The following is a 25421-nucleotide window of genomic DNA, read 5'->3' on the forward strand; positions in this document are numbered from 1 at the left end:
GACTCAAACTCAAAATGTACTCAGAACTCAAAATGGACTCAAACTAGTGTACTCAGAACTCAAAATGGACTTAAACTCAAAATGTACTCGGAACTCAAAATGGACTCAAACTCAAAATGTACTCAGAACTCAAAATGGACTCAAACTCAAAATGTATTCAGAACTCAAAATGGACTCAGAATTCACTAGATCTCAGGCGTACTCAAACTCAATCGAACTCAAACTCAGTCGGGATCACTCGGCTCAAACTTACTCAAGCTCAAACTCACCATGCCACACTAGCCTCGCGCTCACTCAAACTCAAACTCACGCGTGAGTTTGAGTCCAAATGAGTATGAGAGAGTGGACTCATGAGTGAGTTCGCCGACCTCTGGCCTCGCCTCCGTCGGCGGCGAAAGAAACGGGGAAGTGAGATCATCTAACACAGGGTTTGAGCTTCCTTCAATTTTATAAAAAAAAGTTTCCACTCATGTGCTTCACCAATACAACTCAACCAACCACCCTTTATGAATCCATGCATTGATTGAACCTTAGCAAAGAATATCTCTTTGAAGTAATAAAGGATGTAGTTAAGTGCATTTCAATTGTTTCTGGTTTCACTCTTTGTAGAGCCCCGTGTGTGAATTCAAGTGAAGTCGCATGGGTAATCGTTGTCGGTGTAGTTTACAACTTCGCTTTCCAGCCACCTTCACAGAGTGGATTGGCTGGCATTTTTTTCGTTGTGCTCATCCATTGCTTTTTGGACAGTTTTTGTGAGCTGCTGCACGCGATGCATCCGCATTAGACGAAATGTAGACTGTAGTTTGTCTCGTTGAGCGTTCTCTATAACGCGCTATAATCGTCACGGGGAAAATTAAAAAATGGGGTCTGCATGCATGCATGGGCGTCAGCAGGGGGGTGCAAAAGGGGCACCTGCCCCCTCCACCCTTCCCCCCACTTCCTCGTCCCCGCTGCTCCGTTCATGCTTGCTTTTCCCCTGAAGTTGGTGATCAGACCTCTTTCCAGTATATTCCTTGCGCCCCCAAAGTAAAAAAACAGGACGGGGAAGGCACTTATGTTGGGGTTTCTTCAGCGGGAACACACGTAGTCATCACAAACAAATAAATATCTAATTAAGCCAGCCACATCTGGACGCCCTTACCGTGCCCTGGCATTTTTATGAAAAACCGAAGTTTTCGCCTCGGACGAACTCTGGGCCTACCTTATCCATCTCCAGATTAGCTATGCCTCGGTTATTAACGACCCCCCCCCCCCCCCCCCCCCCTCCCGCCTAATGGCAGGTGCTGAACCACTCAAGCAGCGTGTCAAACGTGTTCGAAAGGATGGCTTCTGTGCGTTTGATACTACTAAACACATGTTCGGAAACTACTAGTTGCTTGGAGTCGAATGAAATGTGAGGCCAGAGGGACCCTTCAGCATAAACACAATAAATGCATCGTGGTGCTGAGATGTACGCTTTTCGTTTTGAAACTAGAGTAAGATATCCTCTGAGTGTGCCGAAATGCATTTACTCGTGGATTCGTTCGGCCTCGGGGATGAATTAAGCCCCAAACGCATTTCCCGATTAATTCTTTCGGTTCCGCTTGCCAGCACTTTTCTTCCGTAAGTGGAATGGGGAGCACCCTGCTATACTCATACTTACAGCTCTCGTTCTAAAGGGGAAGAATTCATACCCTTTCGTACACTTTTTTTCTTCTCTTGATTGATTGATTGTGGGGTTTAACGCGCCGACGCTTCACAGGCGATGAGGCGTGCTGTAGTGGAGGGCTCCGGATTAATTTTGATTGCCTGGGGATCTTTAACGTGCGCCGAAATCTCGAACACACGGGCGTTTCCGCTTTTCGCCTCCATCAGAAAAGCGAACCCGCGTCCTAGTGCTCAGCAGCAGAACGCCTTAGCCACTGGGGCAGCCCCCCCCTTCCCCCCCCCCCCCCTCCACCTTTTTTGTGCTGTTAGGTGGCAGAGACAGGGGCAATCGGAAGCACCAGCGTTCAGCCGTTCAGCTGGCGTGGCGTCGAGAGCTCAATCCTCCCCTGCCCAGTTGTGGCGGCAACGTGTACCTCGTAGGGAAGACTGAGAGACAGAGAGAGCAACTTTATTGAATCGCCTGCAGTTCGGTTAGGCTCCCTCCACATGGGGGAGGGGTGCTGTCACCGTGACGCGGCCTGGGCGCCGTCCCGGGCATCCCTGGAGGTCTGCGCACGAGCTCCGTCCACGGGTCCAGGAAGGCTAGCGCCCCCTTCCCCCGCAGCTTCGCCCGGTCGCTGCTTCTCAAGGGCTGCCGAGACCTGCTGGACGGCCTTGAGTTGTGTGTCGTAGTGATAGCTCCTCGTCGCAGCCTCCAGCTGCGGTGGGATCGTCGTCTTCTCGGTGGCCTCTCGCAGGTTTACGCTACAGTCCCAAAGGATGTGAGCTGCCATGGCTCGTTCCTTTGTGCACAGTCTACACACATCACTGTCGTACACACTGGGGCAAATGCGTTTTGCAAGCAACGGGGTGAGCAGGGATCTTGTCTGCAATTGTCTATACTATAACACTACCTCAGCTCGGGTGAGTCCCGGGTGAGGGGGTGGCATAGTTCGTCTGTTCAGTCTGTGCCACTTCACTATGTCGTTGAAGCTGGTCATCGTGCCTTTGGTGATGTCGAGTGTCGGCATGGCGTGCAGTCGCGCGGTCGGAAGACTACGGGGAAAAGTCCCGCCATGGCACCTCACAGCCTCCATGCGCCGTAGAGAGCTCGCTTTCGTGAGCAACACCGGAACGTTTCAGACGAGCACGAAGCTGGTCGGTTCTGCTTCAGACCAGCGCGAAGCTCATCCATTTGAACTTTTCGCAAAACTAAAATGGACTTTAAGATGCCTGTTTAAAGTAAATTCCAATGGAGAGCCTTGTTCCATTAAGAGAAAACTTAACGAGCTGGTCCACCATCATGAAGCCAATGCATCCCTCTCTCTCCCTTTATTTCTGTCGCCCCGTCGTCGCCGATTCCTCTTCGCCCAACTCGCCGTGCGGAATACGCGGGCGTTTGAGGATTCAGCGGCGACGGGGCGACAGAAATAAAGGGAGAGGGAGAGATGGCCGGGGGGGGGGGGGGAACGAAGCGAACGAAGAGAAAAAAAAGTAAGTGTACATTAGGCGAAGGTGTCACATAAACTGGCGACCACCTGCCGCCGCTCTTTCAGCGGGGAGAGCATTCCTGCTCTGGCAACCATGATAGCCTCGAATAATAATAATAAAAAAAAAAGTCGGGAAAATTAGCCGGTACGCCAGCCGAAATGTTACCGAAAAATGAAGGGTGAAGCAGAACACGTAGTCTGTAAAGTTGTGGGAAGTGCTTGTGTTGCGTTGAGTCAAACGCCTCACATTGCATTAGAATATGGATTACAGATAGGTGTTCTCTACACCTGGCATGGAGTAGGCTATTGTGGGGATAAGAGTTTGTTTGTAGTCGGAATATTGTAGCTTCGGTTCTAGACAGGTGTGACTGGGGTGCCGGGTATTGTTGGCGGCCGTGCCACCAGTGGGCGAGTATGTCGGCGCATTTTCGCAGGGGCCATGATAGCTGAAGTCTTCAGCTGTTTCTACAGACTTTGTAACGGTCGTGACTGCTGTAATTTTTTGCCATTGGTGTAGGTCACACTGCAGCAGGGGCAGATTTGTGGGGCTTGGCGATGTCAGCTTGTAGGTTATCACCCTCTTGGGAAACGGCCCGGTGTGTATGGGCGTGGGCAGCGGCGTGTGCCGACTTGTTTCCTTTGAGGGATCTGTGGCCAGGTGACCAGACAATCTGTAGTTCTGGAAATTGTTTAATTTGTTTTTGAATAGCCAATGCTGGTAGGGATATTCGCCCGATTAGGAAATTGCGGCATGCAGCTTGGAAGTCTGTCGTATAACTGTATATTCTTCGCAAGTGGCGACGGCTAGAGTGACAGCAACTTCTTCAGCTGTTTCTAAAGATTTTGTAATGATTGTGACCGTGGTTAATTCTTTTCCATTGGCGTTGGTCACGCTGGCAGCGTGGGCAGAGTTGTAGGGGTATGGAGATGCGTTTGCGCAGTGAGCGAAGGGGAGGTGGTCGTACTGTGCATGGATCACTCGTGCCCTTGCTGTTCGCCGTGCCTTAAAGGGACCCTGAAGTGAATTTTTCAAGCTCCCATTTTTGCTTGCACTGTGTAGATTGGCTCAAATAAACACACTTTTCGACGTTTATCTGGGCGATAAGGCGGTATTTCTTTGATAAACCCTGAAAGAATAAAAACTACCGCACACAGTACGCAGCGGCCGCACCAACTAACAGCAATGACGTCAATACAAAGTGCTGCGTGATTGGACACTGTCCAAGATTAGAATTCAAACCAGTTTCGGTTTCGGTTCTGTGAAACAAGATGCTTGGCATCTACATGGATGGGCATGGGCATTCTTGACATCTCAGTAATCGGCATACTGCGCTTCTGCCATGTTGCTGGCTGTAAAATGCGTCAGATAAGCCTACCAGCACGGCTTGGAATCGTAACAATCACTAGACGAGGCGAACACAGTGGATGACCGCCCTTTGTGTCACCGCACACGCTGGAATGTGATGCGTTTTCCCCCATCTTTGGAGCTTACCTGGCTAGTACCTGTATCATAAGAGGTGTGTTCGCACCAGGCGAAGCGTCGGCTCATTTGGTACTATACCCGGAAGCAGCCGGTGCTTATGGCAACACCCTGCCAACGAGAACTTGCCAGCGCATCAGTGTCCGTCTGCACATGTTTTGCGAACCCGCTCGTGGAGCAATAAACGTTACAGCGCAAAAATGGTGAATTCAGTATAGAAAACATTGCCCAAAAACAAATAAATCAACCTAAAATAAAATGCACTATTGGGGATTTAAACTTGCGACTTGCTACCTAGTGCTCCAGACCACTCGGCCATAAGCCAGCGATGCCAGGGTCTGAAATATAAAGTATATAATGTATAGCCAGCTTACATTTTTATTTAGTTTTAGCATTTTAAGCGGCTTAGACGACTATTTCTAGTACAGCGCTCGTGCAGTAAGCATCCCCCAAATTCCCACAATATCTCATGTCTAGCCACTGAATTCCTTAGATGGAAAAGCGTTTGCAGATGTGGGGCCATGCTGCTGACCACTGTGCAAGTTCACCCAGTGTAAAAAGTGCTTCCAGCATCTTGGTTTTACGCTGTACGATAAAGTTTCAGTTGATTTTAATTCTTAGTACTTATATTAACTTCACTGGCTCTTCTCCCGCCTTCAATTAGCCTTTGATTTTTATACTAGCGTACCAGTCAGCGAAGCGTCGCATGTGCGCTTGTGTGGAGCGACTTGGACTTAGAGCTTGATACAGTCTACAAACTAACGAACTAAAGGCACATTCTTCCTGCTACAAACGTGGCGTGGCTCAGTTTCAACTGAGCAAACGAATTGTGACGTCCAGCTGGCCGCCAGCTGACTAAACGTTGGGCTGACTGATTCTGTCACAGGGTCGGCGAGCCATGCAGTAGCGTAGTGAAGCCATGCCATCTTGTTTTGTTGTCACACGAAACGTCATAGGAAACCGGCAAAGAGAATGCACAGAGGAGGACAGCATTTTCGAATTGATTTTTCTACTGAATAAAGCCACGTAAACGCAGTAAGAGTGTTCAAAACATGGCCTAGAGATTCCAGACTACAATTTGCACTTGTAATCCCGCAATGTTTACAAATCACTTCAGTATGCCTTTAAGAAATGTGTTGCACAGACATTTGTTCTTATGCGATCTTGCGAAAGAAAAGTAGCGACATAACATAAACCCCCCTACCAGAATACACACTAAAATGAATCGGTTACGCACGATATTGCGAAATCCAAAAAGCCCTTCTATGCTCCAGCCCTTTTCCAATTTCTGAGTGCTTGGCCTGGTGCCTGCCCTGGCCAAGCGTCAGCTCTCCTTGTGCTCCTGTCCTCCTTGCACTGGCAAAAATCACTTGACCCCAACCAGCCCAAATGCCTGCTAGCCGGGGTTTGGCTTGCAGTATTAGCCCCTCCTAGATCAGGTACAAAAGCATGAGGACGAAAAATGCCAGGGGTAAGTTGATTCAAACCCACAAAAGGCTTTTTTCTTTCCTTTTTCAAGGAGAAACCTACCACGCAGACCTTAGAGATGAGCGGCAGTATACATTGCAACAACTATGCAGATATTTCAAACTGAAGGCCAGGGCCCAACGTTGCCCCATATGACACAATAACGCACACCGAAAAGCAAAACTAGCAATTTTGTGAAGCTCAGTGATGGGGTAATCCTTGACTGACAGGCTGCTCAGCCCAGAGAAAATCCAGCAGACATGACTACTACTACCTTGACACCATTGCCCTTGAGAAGCTGAAGCCTGCTTCTGTGGCAAACGCAGCTCTGGGCCCTGGCTAAGAACCTTTAAGGGGACATGAAGACAAAATGCAAGTTTGGTTCATTCAAAAGATTGCCTTGTTAGAATCATGCTGGCATCAATTTTAACGTAAAGTTCGCTCAAATAAGCTGTATAATTAGGAAAAAAGGGAATGGCCATGCGACCCACTAGCTCATTTGCCGCAACTGTACCTATGATGTCATACCAGACTGCTCTGCGATTGGAGGAGGCCGAAAAAGCAAACGCAAATTAGGCAGAGCTTATAAGCTTGCCGAACGACCTATTTGTTCTTTAAATTTAGGGCACATTCTTTTTGCATCAGTAAAAAATGGTGGGACAAACAGTGGAAGTTACGAAAGCACACGTAAACATAGTACTGATGCATAATGCTGTTGGTACTCCGCACACTATGCTTCATTTAGATGCACAGCACTGCGGGGCTCTGGGGTTGTCTCAGACGACACTGGCCGATTGACGCAAGTGACGGTGCTTTACGTGGCCACATTTGTCGAGCAAGCACCATGTTTCACGAAACGATTATTTTCTCACGAACAAAAACAAGCCAGGCTTAAATACGGTCACAAACAAACCAAAGGCAGAAAATGGCTCGCTGCGGTGTGGTGGCACCATCTAGGTTGACTAACAAGTAAGCCAATCTCCGCTCCACGCCAAGTTTAGCTGAAAGACTTGTTCTTATGATGTCATTGGAGGCGTCATTCAAACATACGTTTTGGCGCGAGAATCAAAATTTTAGCTTAAATTGATTTTGCAGTGAATAAAGCATCAATTGCTTCCGGACGAGTGCTGGGGCCACTATAGAACACGAAATCTCTCGAATAGAACAACAAACTTGTATTTTGTCTTCATGGCCCCTTCAGGATCCAAGCACACCCCAATACTCAGATGTGTACACTGCACCCTGACATGTTCGTGGGCGAGTGCCGTGCGACAACCTCCACACATTACTGACAGCACTGGACACTCCCACACATCCAAAGTGAGGCACAACCTGCACACAACCATTCAGCCGCCCTCTTTTTCTCCTCTCTCTCCAACATGCTCTGCGCTAAGGGCCTGCAGTGGCAACATCATCATCACCACTGCAACACCTGTGGTGCACCATCACCATCATCTGCCGCGACGGGTCACGGGGGAGCCCGAGCTGGAGTCCAGAATAAATGGGGCACCCGTTGCAGCAAGTTGCCTCGTAGACGTCTACAAGACGTCTACACTCTACAGAACCGCCGATCATCACAGTGTAAAATTTGCCACTGAAGCCTCAAACCAGCCTCCCCGATAGCTCCACTGTTGCAAGTAACCTCTCTCCCCCTTGGCTCCCTTCCCTGTCTCCCCACGTCTCCGCTCTTTGCAGTGCCTCTCCCCTTGCCGTGTGGTGGAATTGTTGCCCCACGTGTGCCATCACCCAGGCGGGAGGAGGCGGGCAGACAGGACACGCTTGTTCAAGGAGGAAACAATGATCGGCTTTTAAATAAACCTCTCTCTCTTTCTCCGTCGTCTCCGTAGCCACGCACGGAGCAACACGGCGCAACGCAGGCAGTGGAGGAGCACAACACACGCATCACGAGTTCCGCAGCTTCGCCCTGCCGAAGAGGAAGAGGCAGGCACGGTCGACAACAAAGGCGCACACCAGGTCGAATGCCAGCACTTGCAGGATGATCCACTGCATCTGGGGGGACAAGAGAGGCACACGCAGGGGGAAATTGTAACCCTTTGCAACACGGTGTGTACACGCGACTTTTAAGAGCATTTTTGTGAGTTACAATCGTCGCCATCCCCACTTGAACCGCTCAACCAGCATTCGCACTTCCGGCTCTACGGCAGGAAATGCGAATGCTGGCTGAGCGGTTCCGTGGGGTTCAAGAAGACCTACTTCACTCACCAAATGCTCGGCACGTCACGTAGGTGTTCTTGGTTTTACATTTTCTATCTAGTTAAAACGTTTATTAAAGCAAAACTGAAGCTGCTGCCTTAATATACAAGGGCTACAGATCACAATAGTGTGTATACGTTTTATATTGTAGCAATGGTTACGAAACGGTGGTCACGTTTACGAAAGCGTATTTACAATTAGGACACGACCAAATTTATGAACTACTTATGAGATCGAATTGTTTATTGTTTTTAAGTGAAATTTTGGTTATCAAAAACATACACAGGCAGTTTCAAATTTTTCTGACGGCTACATCCTAATGTGCGTCACAAAGGGATAAGGCTTAGCACACACACACACACATACAAGCCAAGACAGTCAGCTGTGAAACGCTAAACCACGCGACAGTTTTTTTTTTTTTTTCCCCCCCCTAACACATACCCGTTTACAATGTCAGCTAAAGAACACCGCCCACACGCAATGCTGAGAGTTTTGTGTTTTGTGCGCGCCTGGCAAAGCTGCAGGTGGTTATGGAAAAAGTAAATCAGTTTGTTCTGGGCAAACGGCTCGGGCAGTACGGCTTGTTCTTCGCAGGATTGATGGCCTACTTCTGTTCGCGGTAGTCCTCACCTACCGCCCAGCCATCCCCACTTTATCACTGGCAACGAGGATGAAAGAAGCACTCCTGTGAGTCTTGGTTTTCGTACCGCTCAACCATCCATTCAAAAACCAGTCTTGCTAGGAAGCAGCCAAAGCACAGTTTTAGACAACACAATCGATCCCAACAGCCTCCAGACGAGGCAGTTGGGAAGGGAAGACATTCCACGATAACTGGAAAATAGCACAGATGGGCGAATACACGAGAGAAAGGCTGACACAAACACGACACCGTGTCTTCCATGCTCTCGTGTATTGGTCCGTTTGCGCTGGTTTCCAGTTACAGCATACCAACTCACCCAAGCTTCCAAATCGTCACCCACTATCAATATGTGACCGAACGTCCCTACTAACAAACTTTTCCGTTTTAATCTTCACCGTGCACATGGAGAGGGCTACCTGACACACCTGTTCTCGAAAGAGTGAGATTTTCAGAATACTTTCTACTGTTTGAACCACACGGGCACCCTCTGGTTGTTCCAGCTCCAATACTTCCCCAGACCAAAACTATTCTGGGGAACACCGAACATGTAATGCACCCATGAGGAGTATAACCCAAGGAAGGAACCTTGATACAGTTACAAAAAGAAAAGAAGTTAACCAATTTATTAAAAACACTTGTCCTGCAACAAATGGCTGAACTGCGTGGTGATAACCGCCATACAGCACCAACTGTGGTGGTACAAGGGCCATGCAGACCTATAGCGTCCTCGATAAACACGCACCGGTGTTGCCCCCAAAACCGGCGCGGTGCACACTGCCCCACGACGGTGCGTACCGGCACGGAGCGTTGATCGAGGACAAACGGGGCGGTTCTACCCAGGCGCCATCTCTTAATCTAAGAAATCAACTCATAAAAACGTTCACAAGTAACAATACAGCACTGTAATGAGACACAGCGCTATTTGAAAGTGGTATTTATTGAAGGCCAATGATTATATGTACGCACAACTTAAATATGTCACACATGCAGAACAACGTACCGCCACCGCTTCCACTAAACAGCTACATACAAGCTGCTTCTAATCTTCATTTGAGCCATAATGCGAGCGCCTGTTTTGTTCCGCCCTTCCATTACAGCAAAACAAGTAGGTCTTCATCGTCTAGGCACTCCGGTAACAGCTCATGATAATTCGATCGAACGAAACGAATGTCAATCCCCATTGCAACTTTCTGGCAATGCATGCAGCCGTCTTTGAAGTACACAAAGTTCGCGCCCTCATTTACAATCACTGGCCGTTGTTACCGCCCGTTAGGAGACTATCGCATCGTTGCCCGATGAATTCACAAGCACGCCATCCTTGTCAGCAACAATACACAGCTCCGTCTGCCTTGACACGAGTGCGGCGATGCGCCGTCGCTGCAGCAGACGGCGGAGGAAGCTCCTTCGCCGGCATCGTCCGCGATGCATCTCGGGACTGCACGCCGGCGCACCGTCGACTCTCTCGGTGCGCGGCGGTGCAACCAAAAATTGCCCCGCGACGGTGCACCCCGGTTTATCGAGGACGAACGGTGCACACCGGTGCGGTTTATCGAGGATGAAAAGGCGCACCGGTGTGCACCGGTGCGGTTAATCGAGGATGCTACTAGACAGCCTCCACACAGGCAGGCCCTTTTCCCTAGACTCCCTCTGGTGGCGCCTAGGGAAGCAGGGCTTTGCCACAAAGCCCAGGAGATCAGCAGTCCCCCCAACTTCACCACACCGAAAAAAAAAAAAAAAAAAAAAGCATTATACAGTGTAGACCATTTATAACGTAACCGCTTATAGTGCGGTACCGGATATGACACGGACTTTCCTGGCCACAGGTAGGCCTCCTATATAACTCGATGCATAAGCACACCATTTATAATGCAGCTGCGCGAAGCACAATGCTGCTTATGGTGTGGTTTTTTTGGCGGGTCCGCTGACCGACCAGCGCAGCTGGGGCATCGTTTTAGGGTTGCAAAAAAAAGAAATAAAGAAGAAGGATTCAGCCTGCTGACGCAGCACGTGCGCTCGCTCCGCAGCTCCAACTTAGACACCGAAAATAAATAAAAAAAAGAGGCACCCTTTGGTTCGTGTGTTCCATTTGAACTTGCGTGATAACCACAACTCCCCCTTGCACTCGGCACACTTCTGAAAATAGCGAGCTCCCCCCCGCCCTTCCAGCCAAGGTAAGTTGTTGCGATTAGAACCTTGTGATAAGCAACCACCTTTTTCCTTTTTGAGCACCTGGAGATAGCGAGCCCAGCTGCGACGCCAAAGATTTCCACTACCAATACGTTATGCTGATATGCAACTGCCTTCGACATTGTGAGCGCAAGGTGTGGTTAAAAAAAAAAAAAGAAAGGAAGAAAGAAAGAAAGAGAAATCCCATTTGCGTTCTTATGCACCTGTCCTCGCCTAAAACACACACACAAAAAAAGTTAAAGCCCCACTCGCCGTTTAACTCTTTCGCTACCGCGCCTATCAAAATCGATCAATTTGATCGATACTTTTGGGAGCACCTTTTCATAGCGTTCCAGGCGTTTCTCGAACAAGTAAAGCTGTTCGGAGTTAGATCAGAAAATGGCCTTTCAAAATCAGTTTTGTTTTCATTTTTGCTACGGAAACGGGTTTTTTGACACGCTTTTGAATCACCTGGGTGTGGAAAAGGGGCGTGGTCATCGCGCGTCACTGCTACCAACGAAGCATGCGTGCAACTCGTAATTACTCTGCACCAGCGCTTGTTTTTTGCTATCAGGGCGTGAATGGGGAACTAGCAAACGATTTTCAATCGTCAGGTTCGCGCTCTGACAGTAATAATCCCAGAAATCGGCTGAAAATGTCAAGCAGTGCCTGGTTGCAAAGCTACTTTATGATTTTAGGCAGTTTTATTGCCTTTGCGCACGTTGTTCTAAGTACTGTGGTAGTTCTACTTACCCCAGGACCATTCGCAAACAGTTTACAACAGTTTCGGTTTCGTTTCTGCATCGCGAAATTCATATTTAGCGCTACTACGCAGTTACCCAACTTCAAGGCTACCTGCCATGGCGCCTGGAGCGTCCGCGACTGATCCTCGAAGAAAGTACAGCGCTCCTGATTTCCCCCACCCTAACCCGATTTCTGCGATAAGAACTTCAGATGCAATTTAAAAGATCACACCCAGTCCCCAGATATCTGTTCCGCCGAGGACAGCGCTTCAAACCGGCCTTACACTGCCAGCTGTTCGACTTCCAGTTTCGTTTCCATGCGAGGGTATATCCGGGTGTCTAATGTTGCTGCTTAGTTGAACTGTCTATTCGGACGGAGTCTCCGATAAGTTTTTGTACTGCTTCATTTGAAAAATGTTAGGTGGCGCTGCAATTGAGGAGGCTCGTTGTGCTGATCTTTTTCATCGCGCAACTGCTACTCGGCCAAAGATCGCAGGGCACGATTCTAGCTCATCGTACCTCATTTTAGCGAGCAAGGCTACAATTGCGAGTAAAAGATGATAATAAAGCTCAGCTTTATGTTTTGAGAGATAACTGACCGTGAACGACAACAAGCATCAGCCACGGCGTTCCGTTTTCAATTTCATGCATGTTTTTTTTCCGCATCGCGTGGTAGTCCCAAATATTGTGCTCGCTGTAAATGAAAAGTCAGCCATTGACATGATGTTTTTACGTTATGTGGGGGCAAATTGGTGCCTCTGATAATGACAAACCGCCAGGTTTATTCCAGGAAACCACCCGAAATTGCACATTTTGAATTGGAGGTTGGGCTTCACCGCATGACACGAGCACCGTGCATGCTAACATTTTTTTTTATATCTGACAAACTGTACCGCGCAAGTCGACATTTTTTCTAGGGCGTGTTTTTGAAATGTTTCCCTACAAAATGTATATTCTATTTTTTTTCTACTACCGGTGGTTTGATAAATAGAACTCCTTTTTTATCATTTTTTTCGACAACTTGACAAAAATTTTGATTTGGATATTTTTTTTTACAACAATGATATATAAAACCTTTAAAAAACTGGTGTTATTGGAAAGGCCGTTAAATAATCTGCATTTTGTGTTCCTTCAATTAGTGCCTAACCAATTTTTTAGCAGGAAAAAAAATGTTTTCTTGGACCCCTAAAATTAGTCAATTTTCCGGCGGTAGCGCAAGAGTTACCGTATAAACCGGAATATAGGTCGAGTTTTTTTCCAAAAAAATCCGCACAAAAGTCACCCCTCGTCTTATATAGCGGTCATTGGCAGAATGTAAATCGTTGTCTGGCAACAATGTTCAAGCGCAGTCCGTCGCCATCGCCATTCGTGTCGCACTGCTCTCGCACTATCAGGCCTTAATTTGATTTCGCTTTTCTCTAGTTTTTCATCTTTTACTCGTTTATTGCAACGCCAGTTAGGCGTTTCGGAGAAAAGTGTGCGGTACTGGCGGAGCCAGAAAGCTAAGCTGTGCGCGTGCAACCCCCGAAACCGATCATTCCGTGGACATCAAGCGGTGCACCCCGAGTTGGAGAACAAAGTGGCGGACTTCGTCCGGGAACTCCGTCCAGGAACTTCGCTCATGATCGCTCCGGAGACCATGCGTGGACCGGCTCCGCGAACTGTACAATGAGTGGATAGCCGGCAACAACAAAAAGACCTTTACGGGCCGGTTGCGACCGTGTCAAGCTGGGTGTCCTTCTCTGGGCAGTCGCTGCCCGACGACATGGTTACACGAGCGTTCAGGAAGTGCTCCATCAGCAAAGCGCCTGATGGCACAGAAGATGACAGTGCGAAGCAGTCATCCTTGGACGACTCTAAGAGCTCGGATGAGTCACTGCGGCAGGCATAGTGAGTGGCAGTGACGGACGGGCGTCGAAAATAAATATAGACATTGTGAGTGCGCTTCTGTGCTGAATTATTTTTTTTTGTCAACTATTCCCACCTCAAGGTAGGGGGTCGACCTATATACCGGGTCGACCTATAATCCGGTTTATACGGTAAGCGGTTTGTAAGACCCTGCGGCTGATGTGGGAAAAAAAAAAAATTATAGACTGTGTTTTTGTTTTTAAGCGCTATGCGTTTGAGTGATGATAAACTACAAATGACTTGAGAGGTAGGTTGCGATGCGGTTATATTTGTGCATGTTTTGTTACCAGTGCGGTACCGCTTGTAGTGCTGATTTTTGCGGCTCCCACGGCATACGCTATAAGCCGTTTCCACTCTATCTATTATGCGATGTGCACTTTGAAGCACAAAAATATGACAATTACCGGGGCAAAAGCACTTTTCAAAAACTTGACAACAACTGCATAATGTCATGTGCGCCGTGAAAAAGCGACCGCTTCCTTGGGCAGAACAAGCACTTACTTCGCGCACGTGGCTTTTAAACACTTGCTGAAACCCCTCCATTACCCAAAATATATGGCAAAAAATCAACCCAATCCAAACAGCAAAAGCCACAAGGAGTCGCCACGAGATGCAGCAGCAACGCAGGAGGACTCACGCTGGGGGGGAAGGGGACGATCTCAAACTGCTTGGCCACATCGGGGGCAACTCCGGCGACGAGGCCGACGACCGAGACGCCCGACACAAGCAGGCTGTACAGCAGCGGCTTGTTCTCCGTCAAGCTCTCCATGAAGGGGTAGCCCTGGGAACCCGCCACAATCCCAGCCCATTACCAACAGTGCACAGAAAAATATCGCACTGCCCCGGAAATACCGTGGGCACCCCTCCAATTACCAGCGTCCCCGAGTACCTGCCCCAGATGGCAACCACCATGGGGTTGAACCCCACGGCAAGTAAAATTACTTTTTTTTATTTATGGACCAAATTGAATCAAATTAGGGGCATTTATGTAACTAACCATTCTAACAACAAAACTGAAATCGGTGTAAAGATACCGTCTATACTTTTTATGTTAGAAGACTAATTACCCAAAACTTGCATTCAGCATAATTAACTAATTACGCAAGAAGTCAACAAGATTTTGACGTCAGTGTGATCAGAAATGTCTATTCTGTGCAAGGAACCTATAAGATTATTGCATTATATATTCTTTAGGCATAAAGAAAGAACCAGAAAAGTTTCAGCTTCCTTTCGAAATCAGACATCGTTTCATTTCAAAAAGAAAGTGAAGCTTCCGTCTTTCTTTTTGTATACCTAAAGGAAATAAAGCAATAATCTAATAGCTTCCTTGCACAGAATAGACCTTCCTGATCACGCTGACACAAAAATCTTGTTGAGTTATTGCCTAATTAGTTAATTAATCTTGCCAGCCGGCCGGCCGGCCGGCCGGCTTGGGTTGACTTTGTGAAGGTAATTAGTCTGGTAACTCAAAAGGTATAGAAGATATTCCTAAACTGATTTGTTTTGTTATTAGGTCAGTTAACTACATAAATTCTAATTTGACTAAATTTGGTCCATAAATAACAAAAACAGTTTTACTTTCCACGTCCCGCCTTAAATGAACGAGCCTTTGCCAACTCCCTCGGCTTCATATTCCAGACATGGATATTGAACCGAAAAAACACGACAACTGTGACACGTTTTGTGCCGCAGCAACATAATATGGGCAGAAATGATGCGACACTAGCCAGCACTAAGGACATAGCTATCAGGATGTTAATGGCACATCAGCATTCGAGTGATGCGACCAGACGGAGGCCCAGTCTTGTTTCCTGGCGGTGACTCAGGTCGGATGACGCCAATCTTACAAACCAGATGCGGTGACGTCCTCGAGAGGCTGCATACAACCCACAGGGAGGAGCTACGGAGGGACCCAGACACAGTCGAGCCCACTTGTTACGATACTATATCGGACATAACGATGAACAACTATGGCACCGTCCACTTTTGTATGCTTTCTAAATCAAATCAAATCAATTTTTATTTTCAGACAAAATTGGGTGATTTACCTGGGTAAAAAAAGCTGCATAAGTAGCTTGACAGAGCCCGAGAAACCACTACAAGGCTCAGCGACAAGCATAATCACAAAAATGCGAGTTTACACTTGAACGTAGCAAAATAGCAATGCAAGAATAAAACAAAGAAAAGGTTTACGCACTTCCAAAAATTCACAAACTTCACAAAAGCACACATGACACCGACAACAAGATGAGAATGCCATTTCCTAAAGGTCATTCAAAACACAATTGCCAAAATATGTATACAACAAATCTTAAATTAAGGAAACAGAAGTAATCATAAGTAATCATACTAAAAATCTGAAAAACATTGTCGAACTTTTCTGTGTGATAATTCGGCTATGTTTTGATATTTGTTCAAAACCGATGGAAGGTTATGGGCCAACATTTGTAGTTTGTAATTGTTACAGAAATAAGGTGTTTTCCAGACGTCATGATGTCGTGCATTTATATATGAACTCTGGTATTGCAAGCCAGCCAATGAGGTTAGGAAATTTCTGATAATGGGTGAAGAAAAATAGTAAGTCTGTATGGTAAACTAAACTGCTTATTACAATGCTCCAGTGCCGCGATATCGGATATAACCATTGAATCCGGCTACAGTGTGCACCAAAAAGTGCGAGCTGCCGGCCCAGCACTATATTACTCGGCAGTACTGAAGCTGTTTGACATTAACATCAACCTGGCTATCACTGTTGCCTCATCATTACGAAAACCCCCATTTATACGGGACAACAAAAGGCTATTGAAATGCTTTAACCTCATACACACAATGCCACGACGTGACGAAAGCTTAGCCACGGGGCAAAAGTCGGGGCAAATATAATGACGGCATAATAAAACCAGTTAACAAAATTAATTTGGGGTTTCTGAGGAGAAAATTAGTCACCCAAGTCACAGTGGCCTAGCATCAGTCTAGGTCTGTAAGGGAATTCATAAACTGTGAGAGCTAGGCGAAATTAGAGCAAACCACATTTCTATGGCAAGTTCCTGACAGAGCACAAAAATGAGGAATCTAAATGTGTTTTTTCATCGCTAACTGACCTGCTGCTTTATCGACTGTGGGCTGCCTCAGTTGCGATGGCACCAACGTAGCACAGAGTACATCAGCGTTTTGGCACTTAAAAATTTTGAATTTTATTGAGAGATGACAGTCACCTCGATGCTTTTATTGAAAATAACTTTCAATGAACTGATATAATGGGTTTCTGCATCAAATTATCGAGCGATTTCACACATTAAATTGCATGTAAAATTGCTGGGACCAGAACATCACTTCCAATCAACCAAAAATTCCAATGAAGCAACTTTGAATTATCGAGAGCCGACCATAGTAATTCCTGTACAGTTAAACCTTGATGTAAGAAGCTTCAATGCAACGAAACCCTCGATGTAACAAACCATGGTCCATGGATGTAACTTCTAGTGTATGCACACCATGTATTTTCACCCTCTGTAACGAAGTCCCGTTTGCCGAAATTTCAATGTAACAAAGTGTCATGGAGAACTAGGCACGAAATTTTAGTTGTAGAAGTAGATGGTGGGAGACGCAAGCGCCGAAACAGGATCTCAATAAAGCGCGAACGGCGGCACAGGCCGTTCAATGCCGCGGATGCAGCGAGCCACGAAGTGTGTGAGCGAGCTCCTTGCCTAGAAACTGCGTGGTGCACATACACGGCTGGCGCACTGTTTCTGTTTCTGTCGGAGCTTAATCGTCTACGCGGGCATCAGTGTGAACCGCATGGACCGTTTTCTTCCCGCAAAAACGCGTCCCGCAAGCCACAGGCACGCTGACGCAGCCGCTGAGACCACCCGCACGATGCGGGTAGCTCCAGCGAATGCTTCTAACCGCTCGCTGAAACGCAACTCGAAGGGCAACCGAAAGGGGCATACGAGAAAAAAAGTGGATAACGTGGGCGAAATTTTCACTGCAAAACGTCATAGGCACCGCATACGAAAGCGCCTATCAAATATCTTCCGTGGTGGAAAGCCTAATCGTCTTACAAAGATGCAGAATAAGAACAAACGGCTGCCCCTCTTGTTCTTATTGGGTGTGCGTGCTGGGCCTCTCTGCCCCGTTGTGCAAAGGAGGACGCACCCGGTAGTTGATGGCGAAGGTGGACACCTGCAGGGCCATGGAGATGATGTACACCGTGCTGTTGAGCAGCGACGGCTTGAATTCCTCCTCCCGGTCAGCAAAGCTCTCGGGCCTGCGAGGGGGGGGGAGAGTCACAAGGCGCCTTCAGTCCACCAGCCCTGTGGGGGGGGGGCTGAAAGTGGCTCACACCTAGGCACCGCAGATCTTAGTGACACCCTGCAAATTTGGGAAGCCACTTGAACACCTTGTGCACTTATGCTGCGCAACCCAGCTGCCTTTCAAGAACTGCGCGGATGGACCGTACATGCTTTCCACGCGACGATTTCAGTGCTACTGCAGTGTGATCTGACAAAAGAGTGGGGAGGTATTCTTTTACCTGTGTCCATCGCACGCCATACCAGTAACTGCACATTTAGCTGCAAGCTGTTCGGCATTACAAAAAATATCCACAAACACAGCAATGCAATTAGCCTGAACAGCAAGGACAAACTTGAACACAATGAAATCCTCCATATAACTAAGCCACAAGTAACTTAATGTTTATTGGTAGCCATGTATATTTAATCTCGATATAACGAGGCAAGCTTTGGTGTAATTTCATTACAGCAAAGTACCGTATTTATTCGAATTGCCAGTCTTATTGACAGTCTAATCTTACTCACGGACTACAATAGGTCTGCGAATTAAACCCAGACTAGTGCGATTCCTTAAAGCGCACAGGCTAGGCTACAGAGCAGCCTTATCGAAGACTGTAGGGACAGCGTATACCTAGGCACGCGCGAGGGGAGGCTTCTAGGGAATAGTGGGAAACACGCCACAAAACTGCCTGTTGGTGTCACCGGTGTTGGGAAAGCACTTATTTTGAACCATGATCAGATCAATGCAAGAAACGTTGACCAACAGGCAGCATATTTGGGCCCTGCCATGAAGCCATTACAATGACCTGCCCTCCTTGGCAGGCCACCTCACGCGGCCGGGCCGCCGAGCCTTGGTCCCCCCAAACGCTGTTGTGAGTCGCCTGCTACGTGGTGTGCGCCCGAAAAAACCACTAGGCTGACACGAAAAGGACCCGCGGTGTGCATACAATTGCTCCTGAGGAGGCCAGAGTAATGTTACGCTGTCGGAGTTACGTCTCACATTGTTGCAATATGAGTCGTGCTTTTCGTCTCGCCGTGAATTAGACTTGGCTTTGGGTACATCGCCGTAGATTCGGATGCAACGAGCACTTCAGAAGCTGGTTGCCAGCTACGTTACAACTGGTCGCCAGAACACTGTTACAAATAGACGAACTGCGCCATGAATACTAACGAGCCATTGAATACAACCACAATGTGCACAAAGCACAGAACAGCCTATAGCTCATGCTGCCTAGCCAGCAGCTAAACAATTGCGTAGTATAATTCAGTCGAATGTTGATATCATGCATGCTTTTATGAGCAAAACAACCTCACTGCTCAAGCAGCATGCAAAATCACAGCACAAACCCAAACAGCGAAGCTTTGTAACTGTCACTTTCGAGGGGAGTGAAGAAACGCCACGAAAGCTGCGCAGTTTTGCATCAAAAATGCAATTTTATTTAACGCCTACGGGCACAGGTACAGTTAAACCTCAATGTAACGAACTTCAATGTAACGAAACCCTCGATGTAACGAACCACTGAATTTTTCGTAACTTCAAGTGTATGCACACCGTCTATTTTCACCCTCTGTGTAACGAAGTTTCGTTTGCCGGAATTTCAATGCAACGAAGTTTCATATAGAACTAGGCACGAAATTTAAGTTTTAGAGGTATATTTTGGGAGACGCAAGCGCCGAAATGGGGTCTCAATAAAATGCGAACGGCAACACGGGCCGCCCAATGCCGCGGATGCAGCGAGCCACGGGTCTGTGAGCGAGCCCCTTGCCTACAAACTGCGTGGCGTGCATACACGGCTGGCGCACTGTTTCCTTTTCTGTCGAAGCTTAATTGTCTACGCGGGCATCAGTGTGAACCTCATGGAGCGTTTTCTCCCCGCAAAAACTCAAAACGCGCCCCGCAAGCCACAGGCGCGCTGACGCAGCCGCGGAGACCACCCGCGCTATGTGGGTAGCTCCAGCGACCGCTTCCAACCGCTCGCTGAAACGCAACTGTGGGGGCAAATGAGAGGGGCACGCGAGAAAAAAAAAAAAAAAAAAAAGGCGGATAACGTGGGCGAAATTTTCACAGTAAAACGTCATGCGCGCCGCTTACGAAAGCGCCCATTCAACATCCTTTGTGGTGGTAAGCCTAATCGCCTCTTGCGGGGCTGCCACCGCCGCATGCCCTTCGTTTGCCCATGCTTGTTGGGCTTCATCGTTCCAGCAAGCATTTGTGAATCTTTATGAGCCTTGTGCGCGCGTTTTTTTCACACCCGCTTCTGCGCCAGGAAGTTACTCGCGCTGCACGTGGCAGTGGGAGGAGCCTGACCAGTTTCGCCAATGGGGAGGCGCGCACCCTATGGCGGGAGCTTCAAAGCGCTCGGGCATGCCGAGGATATTTGATGGGTGCTTTCGTAAGCGGCGCATATGACGCTTTATAGTGAAAATTTCGCCCACGTTATCCACTTTTTTTCTCGCATGACCCTCTCGTTCGCCCCGCGAGGGGCGTTTCAGCGAGCGGAAGCGGTCGCTGGAGCTACCCACATCGTGCGGGTTGTCTCCGCGGCTACGCTCCATGCGGTTCACTCTGATGTCCGCGTAGAATATTAAGCTCTGATAGAAACAGAAAGGGTGCGCCAGCCGTGTATGCGCGCCACGTTTTCTTTTGCAGGGAATTCTTCATGGGGTGAACACTTCATTAAAACAGCGAATTTCAATGTAGCGAAATTTCAATGTAACGAAGTAAATTACGAATTTTACCGGCTTCGTTACATCGAGGTTTAACTGTATTGCAGGCTGTTAACGTTTTGCTGTTGTGTATAATTTTGTTATCACATTGAAGCTCCATTATGGATGCCTTATTGTTTCTGAGTTAATGAGCGTGATGTTTTGAAAAATAGTCGCGCTCCATTGTTTCTGCGCCGCCTTTTCATAGCCACTGCGCTGACAGCCAGCATAACAGACGATTCCTCATTCACACCGCCCGCTTGGCTGCCCGATGTCTCCTCGAGGCAAATATTGGGCCGCAGACAATATTCCTGTCTATTTTCGTGGATGTGAGGGAGAAAAAAAAAAGCAAACAACACTGCTTGGGAAAAACAGGCACACGCCCATAGCGCACAGCGAAATAGAAAAGTGTGATTGCAGCGGTGGTTGCAGCATCACAGTGTGTCAGCCTACACGCTTCAGGCAGCGGCGTTCGACCCCTCTCCACCCACCCTCCCCAGCAGCGCAGAGCTTCGCTGAACAGGCATTTGTCCGAAGCCAACGGTGGGGCGTCCGCCACCAGGCGCCGTTCACCACTTCTACGGCTCCTTCCCCTTCACTGGTCTTTCACTGCACGGAGGTTGTCCTTTACAATAAAATGGCCGACCAAGTCAGCATAAGTCTGACTGATCAGCATACACTGCTCGGGGTAGGCTAGTTCGCAGTCTTATCGCATTCTTATTGGGCACCTCAATCGCTGTCTTGTAAGTTTTCAGAAAGTGTCTAGTAGGCTAGGGGAGTTAAGACCCTGAATTAGTCTGCCACTAAGATTAGACTGCCAATAAGTCTGCCTTATTGGGCTTTGAGCAAGCTGGCGCTGGACTACAAGAAAAACTGACCAGAAAGAATGATGATAATTGATGATGATTATGAAGTTTAACGCTCCGACGCTACACTGGTGATGAAGCACACCGTAGTGTAGGGCTCCGGATTAATTTTGACCACCCGGTGATCTTTAACGTGCGCCGAAATCTCGTACACACGGGCATTTTCGCGTTTCGCCTTCATCAGAAAAGCAGCCGCCGCGGCCGGAAAACGAATCGGAAGAACAATTTTGCCAGGATATTGATGGCCAAGGGAAGAGCACGCCAAAGCAAGTGACTGTGGTAACTAATGCAGAAGAGCCTCCCAGGCGCCAGGAATTCCCTCTTCCCCAAGTGTCTAGGGAGGGCGATGCCGCACGCACTCTTTCTTCCCCCTGGACACCGTGCTGTGCCCGAAACCTGCCTCCGCCAGCCCGTTTCTTCGCCGGAATTCAGAACAGCGCCAACAGATGGTGCTGACTAGCATCTACTTGTTTAGGAGAAGCAAGGGAGGCGAGAAGGAACCATGATAGGCAAGGTAAATGCAACAGATGAAAAACGAAAATGCAGGAACCATACATGGGCAATGAACATGCAATGAGCATCGCAGACATAGCGTAACTATCAAATGCGTGGCAAGATACGAGGGGCAAGCTGAGGCCATCACGGACAGCAGAGCTTTGTTTGGAAAAATCCAGGTCCCGGATTTCCTCATTTAGTAAATTTACAGACGCCATGCTAATGCAATCATTTCTTTCCCTGTAAAATAAGAACGCCTTGTAGATTTCACACTTGCACTGCCCTTTATAGGTTCTCGGAAACCGCGTGCCTTGGAACCTAGGTGAACGCCCACGATTCCGGCAATGTGTAGCAATGTTGCTCCTGTGCCCGTATTGAGCGTGTTTGCATGCGCTCGTACTTGATTGTCCAGGCACCACCTGGCCTGGCAGCACGAAAGCAGGATTTCACATACGACACAACCCCGACAGTCTACGTAAGGTTTTGTTTAGCCTTTCACGCATAAGGCACCCCTCAGCTCATCAGTGTTCACTCGTTGGCAAAGGCCACTCAGTTTGTTAGGCCCGTTTATTAGCGCTCTCTTGAATGCCATGAGTATGCACCAGCTAGCCAAAATCACCGTCTTAACCCCGTTTTTTTTCGTGGCCGTGGCTTCAGCTGTAGCGGTTTCTTTGTTGGGGTCAAATTCTGTGAAGTGGCAGCCGTCATTGTCAAGTCACGCTGCGTCGTGAAGTCACGTGAGAAATGGATGTTTTGCTCGGCTCAGGAGTCCTGTGCGATAGCAGGAGACTAAAGATAGCACAGAGCAGCAGCGCCTTGTGCTCTTTTCCCTTTACAACGCCCACCTGCGCCATACTCCTGCCTGTTCTCCGCTTTTGTCCAGTGTCTTTCCTGGAACAGCGTAAACCCAAGATGCCCGAAGAGGAGCTTCCCGTCGTCCAGCACTGCAGCACGTCCACGCAAACCGCGACTTGGCAGTGGTGGCCCGGTTGTGGCCCTACCTTCGACCCAGGGTGGGTGGGGCACTCACCGGGGGGGCGAGCGTGCGGTTGCTTCCTGCACCAGGTAGACGAGGCTGGCAAAGTGCACGGCAAACTGCAGCAGCACCGTGAGCAGCGTGTAGGCGTTGAAGATGTTGGGCAGCGGCCGCTCACGAGACAGCACCTTCAGGGGCTGCACACAGGAAGAGACACTGCCAGTGAGACAAGCGGGAGGGTCCCCCTTCCCCCACCACTGCGAAGACCAGCAAAGCTGGACTGGCCACGCAGGGGTGGAAGCGGGCTTGAGCCCCTTGGAGCAGCTCAGGGGGCAGGAATAATTCTATTATGAAGCGGTGCAAGTCTGTTTGGGTGCAGGTCTCTAGAGTCGACCATTCGCAGTTTTTTATTTCTTGTAAACGCCAAAAACAAAAGTTCAATTTGTTATCACTCAACATTCGATCACTAGTGAGCCGACCACTCTTCCAAAGAGTTAAAAAATATATATTTCCGTAGTTAAAACATAACAGCTGCTTTAAATGCCTACCCTTAACTAGATACTTGAGACAAATGAAAAAAAAAAAAAAAAAAAATGTTCGTAATATTACAACACCATCACAGTCATGAGAAACAACCCAGGGAAGACAAGAGATAGACAAAATGGCCCCTCTAGCAGCTAAGCTGTTAACAGTTTAACTTCATGAAACAGCAAACGAGACTCTAGACAAATGATTGAAAGAGGAAACAAGAGATAATTAGATGCATTGCAGCATAACTAACCCTAACTAGACTCCAGAGAAATTAAAAATAAATAAAACACAAGAGAAAAAAAATACCCTTGCGTATTACCCGTTCAATTGACAAAGTAATGCATGTTTTTATCTAATTAAAAATACTGTGCGACTGTGTTGTTTACTTGAATACTTGAAATAACAAATGTACCAGTGTTTATAAACTTTTTTAGAGTTAGCAGTGGACTTACCGGAGGGAGAAAGGGGGGACCCAACTCCCCCCCCCCCCTCCTCCCCCCTTCCCCAAAGAAAGAAATAGGGAGTGTTGTTGGTAGGGCAAGAAACACCTACCGGGCTGATTACTGGCACATAGCTGCTAGGTTAACAGAATCTCCCCTCTCACTTGTGCCACGCCAGTGTCTGTTATCTCATCCTGTTGGACTCCGCATGGCGGCATTTAACCTTTGGACAGGCAAGTGATAACATGGCGAGGGTCCAACTGAACTTTAAATTTCTTTTTTTTTTTGGGGGGGGGGGGGGGGGGGGGGGGGAAGGGGGGGAAGAATAAGCGGGAAGATTGCAACAACTGCTGGTGACGACACATGCTTCACGTTGCATTTAGGGGAAAAAGTTTCCACATTGCCTGCACCCTAAGTTAGCTCCCAAGTGCCGAAAAACCCCGCTGCAACTTGGAGACCAGAAAATTGCATTAGTCATTTAAAGAGCCCATCGGAGCATGCCACGTCATGAATGATAGCTCTACAAATGGGTCTCTACTGCTCCTTGCGCCATTGAACATCATCTTGCCTTCACATATTGCGGCACCGCTTGGGGGGCAGTTTGGGCGCAATACTGCCGTTTGGAGCAGGATTGGTGCAGAAAAAGTGGATTGGCGCAGTGAGGTGCAAATGGCGCAGCACTTCCACCCGCTGGAGGAGTTATGTACGGTGACTTATTCTTAAATAAAGACATCACTTCCTAAGAATCAATTCTAAATTAATGCTCACGTAATTTGTTTCGGGACAGTTTTAACAAAACAAGAGTTAGAGCCATTTCCTGTAACCATACGCCCTCCGTAGGCGGCCATGCATGCACTATTGACAGCGTACAGCAATGCTGACTAACATTTACAACTTCACTGTGAACTGTGATTATGAAAAGTAGCTGAAACTCGAAGTAATAATAGAGCCGTCCTAGCGGGCAGTTTCGCTATAATTTTTTCCCAAGATACCCATATTTGATTGAGAACTACAGAGCATATTGCACTAGCTCTGCAGCGAACTCATGGATTCTTTGTCGATGCAACCCAACAGACGCACAAAATTTCGTTCAGAACGTACCACAAAACAGCCTCGCTGTAAAGCAAAACACCCCTTACCTTTGACCGCGAGATGAAGAAAAAGCATCCGGCCAGGAGGAGGCCCTGCAGGGTGGCCTGGGTGTCGCTGAACTTTATGCCGTCCAGATACAGTACGCTCTGGCTGTACGCCAGCACCAGCGCATTCAGCGCCAGGATCTTGAACATCTGCAGGGTGGTCACCAGCGTGCAGCGGCCCTGCTTGATCACGTGGCAGACTGCGAGCGCGCACGGGCACGACGACACTCGTCAAATGTCCGCTC

At 48.1% G+C, this 25421-nt stretch overlaps 1 protein-coding gene across 1 annotated transcript in view; it reads right to left on the minus strand.

Moving 5' to 3' along the window:
* Positions 1 to 7842: 7842 nt before the first annotated feature.
* The window catches only part of LOC144138053 (endoplasmic reticulum transmembrane helix translocase-like), a 118790-nt gene continuing 101211 nt past the window's right edge, over positions 7843 to 25421 (minus strand). The window contains exons 20-24 of the mRNA XM_077670127.1: positions 25180 to 25376; positions 23124 to 23266; positions 17890 to 18001; positions 14372 to 14515; positions 7843 to 8073 (exon numbers count right to left, since the gene is read on the minus strand). Coding sequence (XP_077526253.1) covers positions 7966 to 8073; positions 14372 to 14515; positions 17890 to 18001; positions 23124 to 23266; positions 25180 to 25376 — 704 coding nt within the window. The 3' untranslated portion in view covers positions 7843 to 7965. The remainder of the gene's footprint in view (positions 8074 to 14371; positions 14516 to 17889; positions 18002 to 23123; positions 23267 to 25179; positions 25377 to 25421) is intronic.

The sequence above is a fragment of the Haemaphysalis longicornis genome, unplaced genomic scaffold (genome assembly GCF_048455015.1).
Source record: "Haemaphysalis longicornis isolate Haplotype H1 unplaced genomic scaffold, Haemaphysalis longicornis Haplotype H1 scaffold_1, whole genome shotgun sequence".
Taxonomy (NCBI): Eukaryota; Metazoa; Arthropoda; class Arachnida; order Ixodida; family Ixodidae; genus Haemaphysalis; species Haemaphysalis longicornis.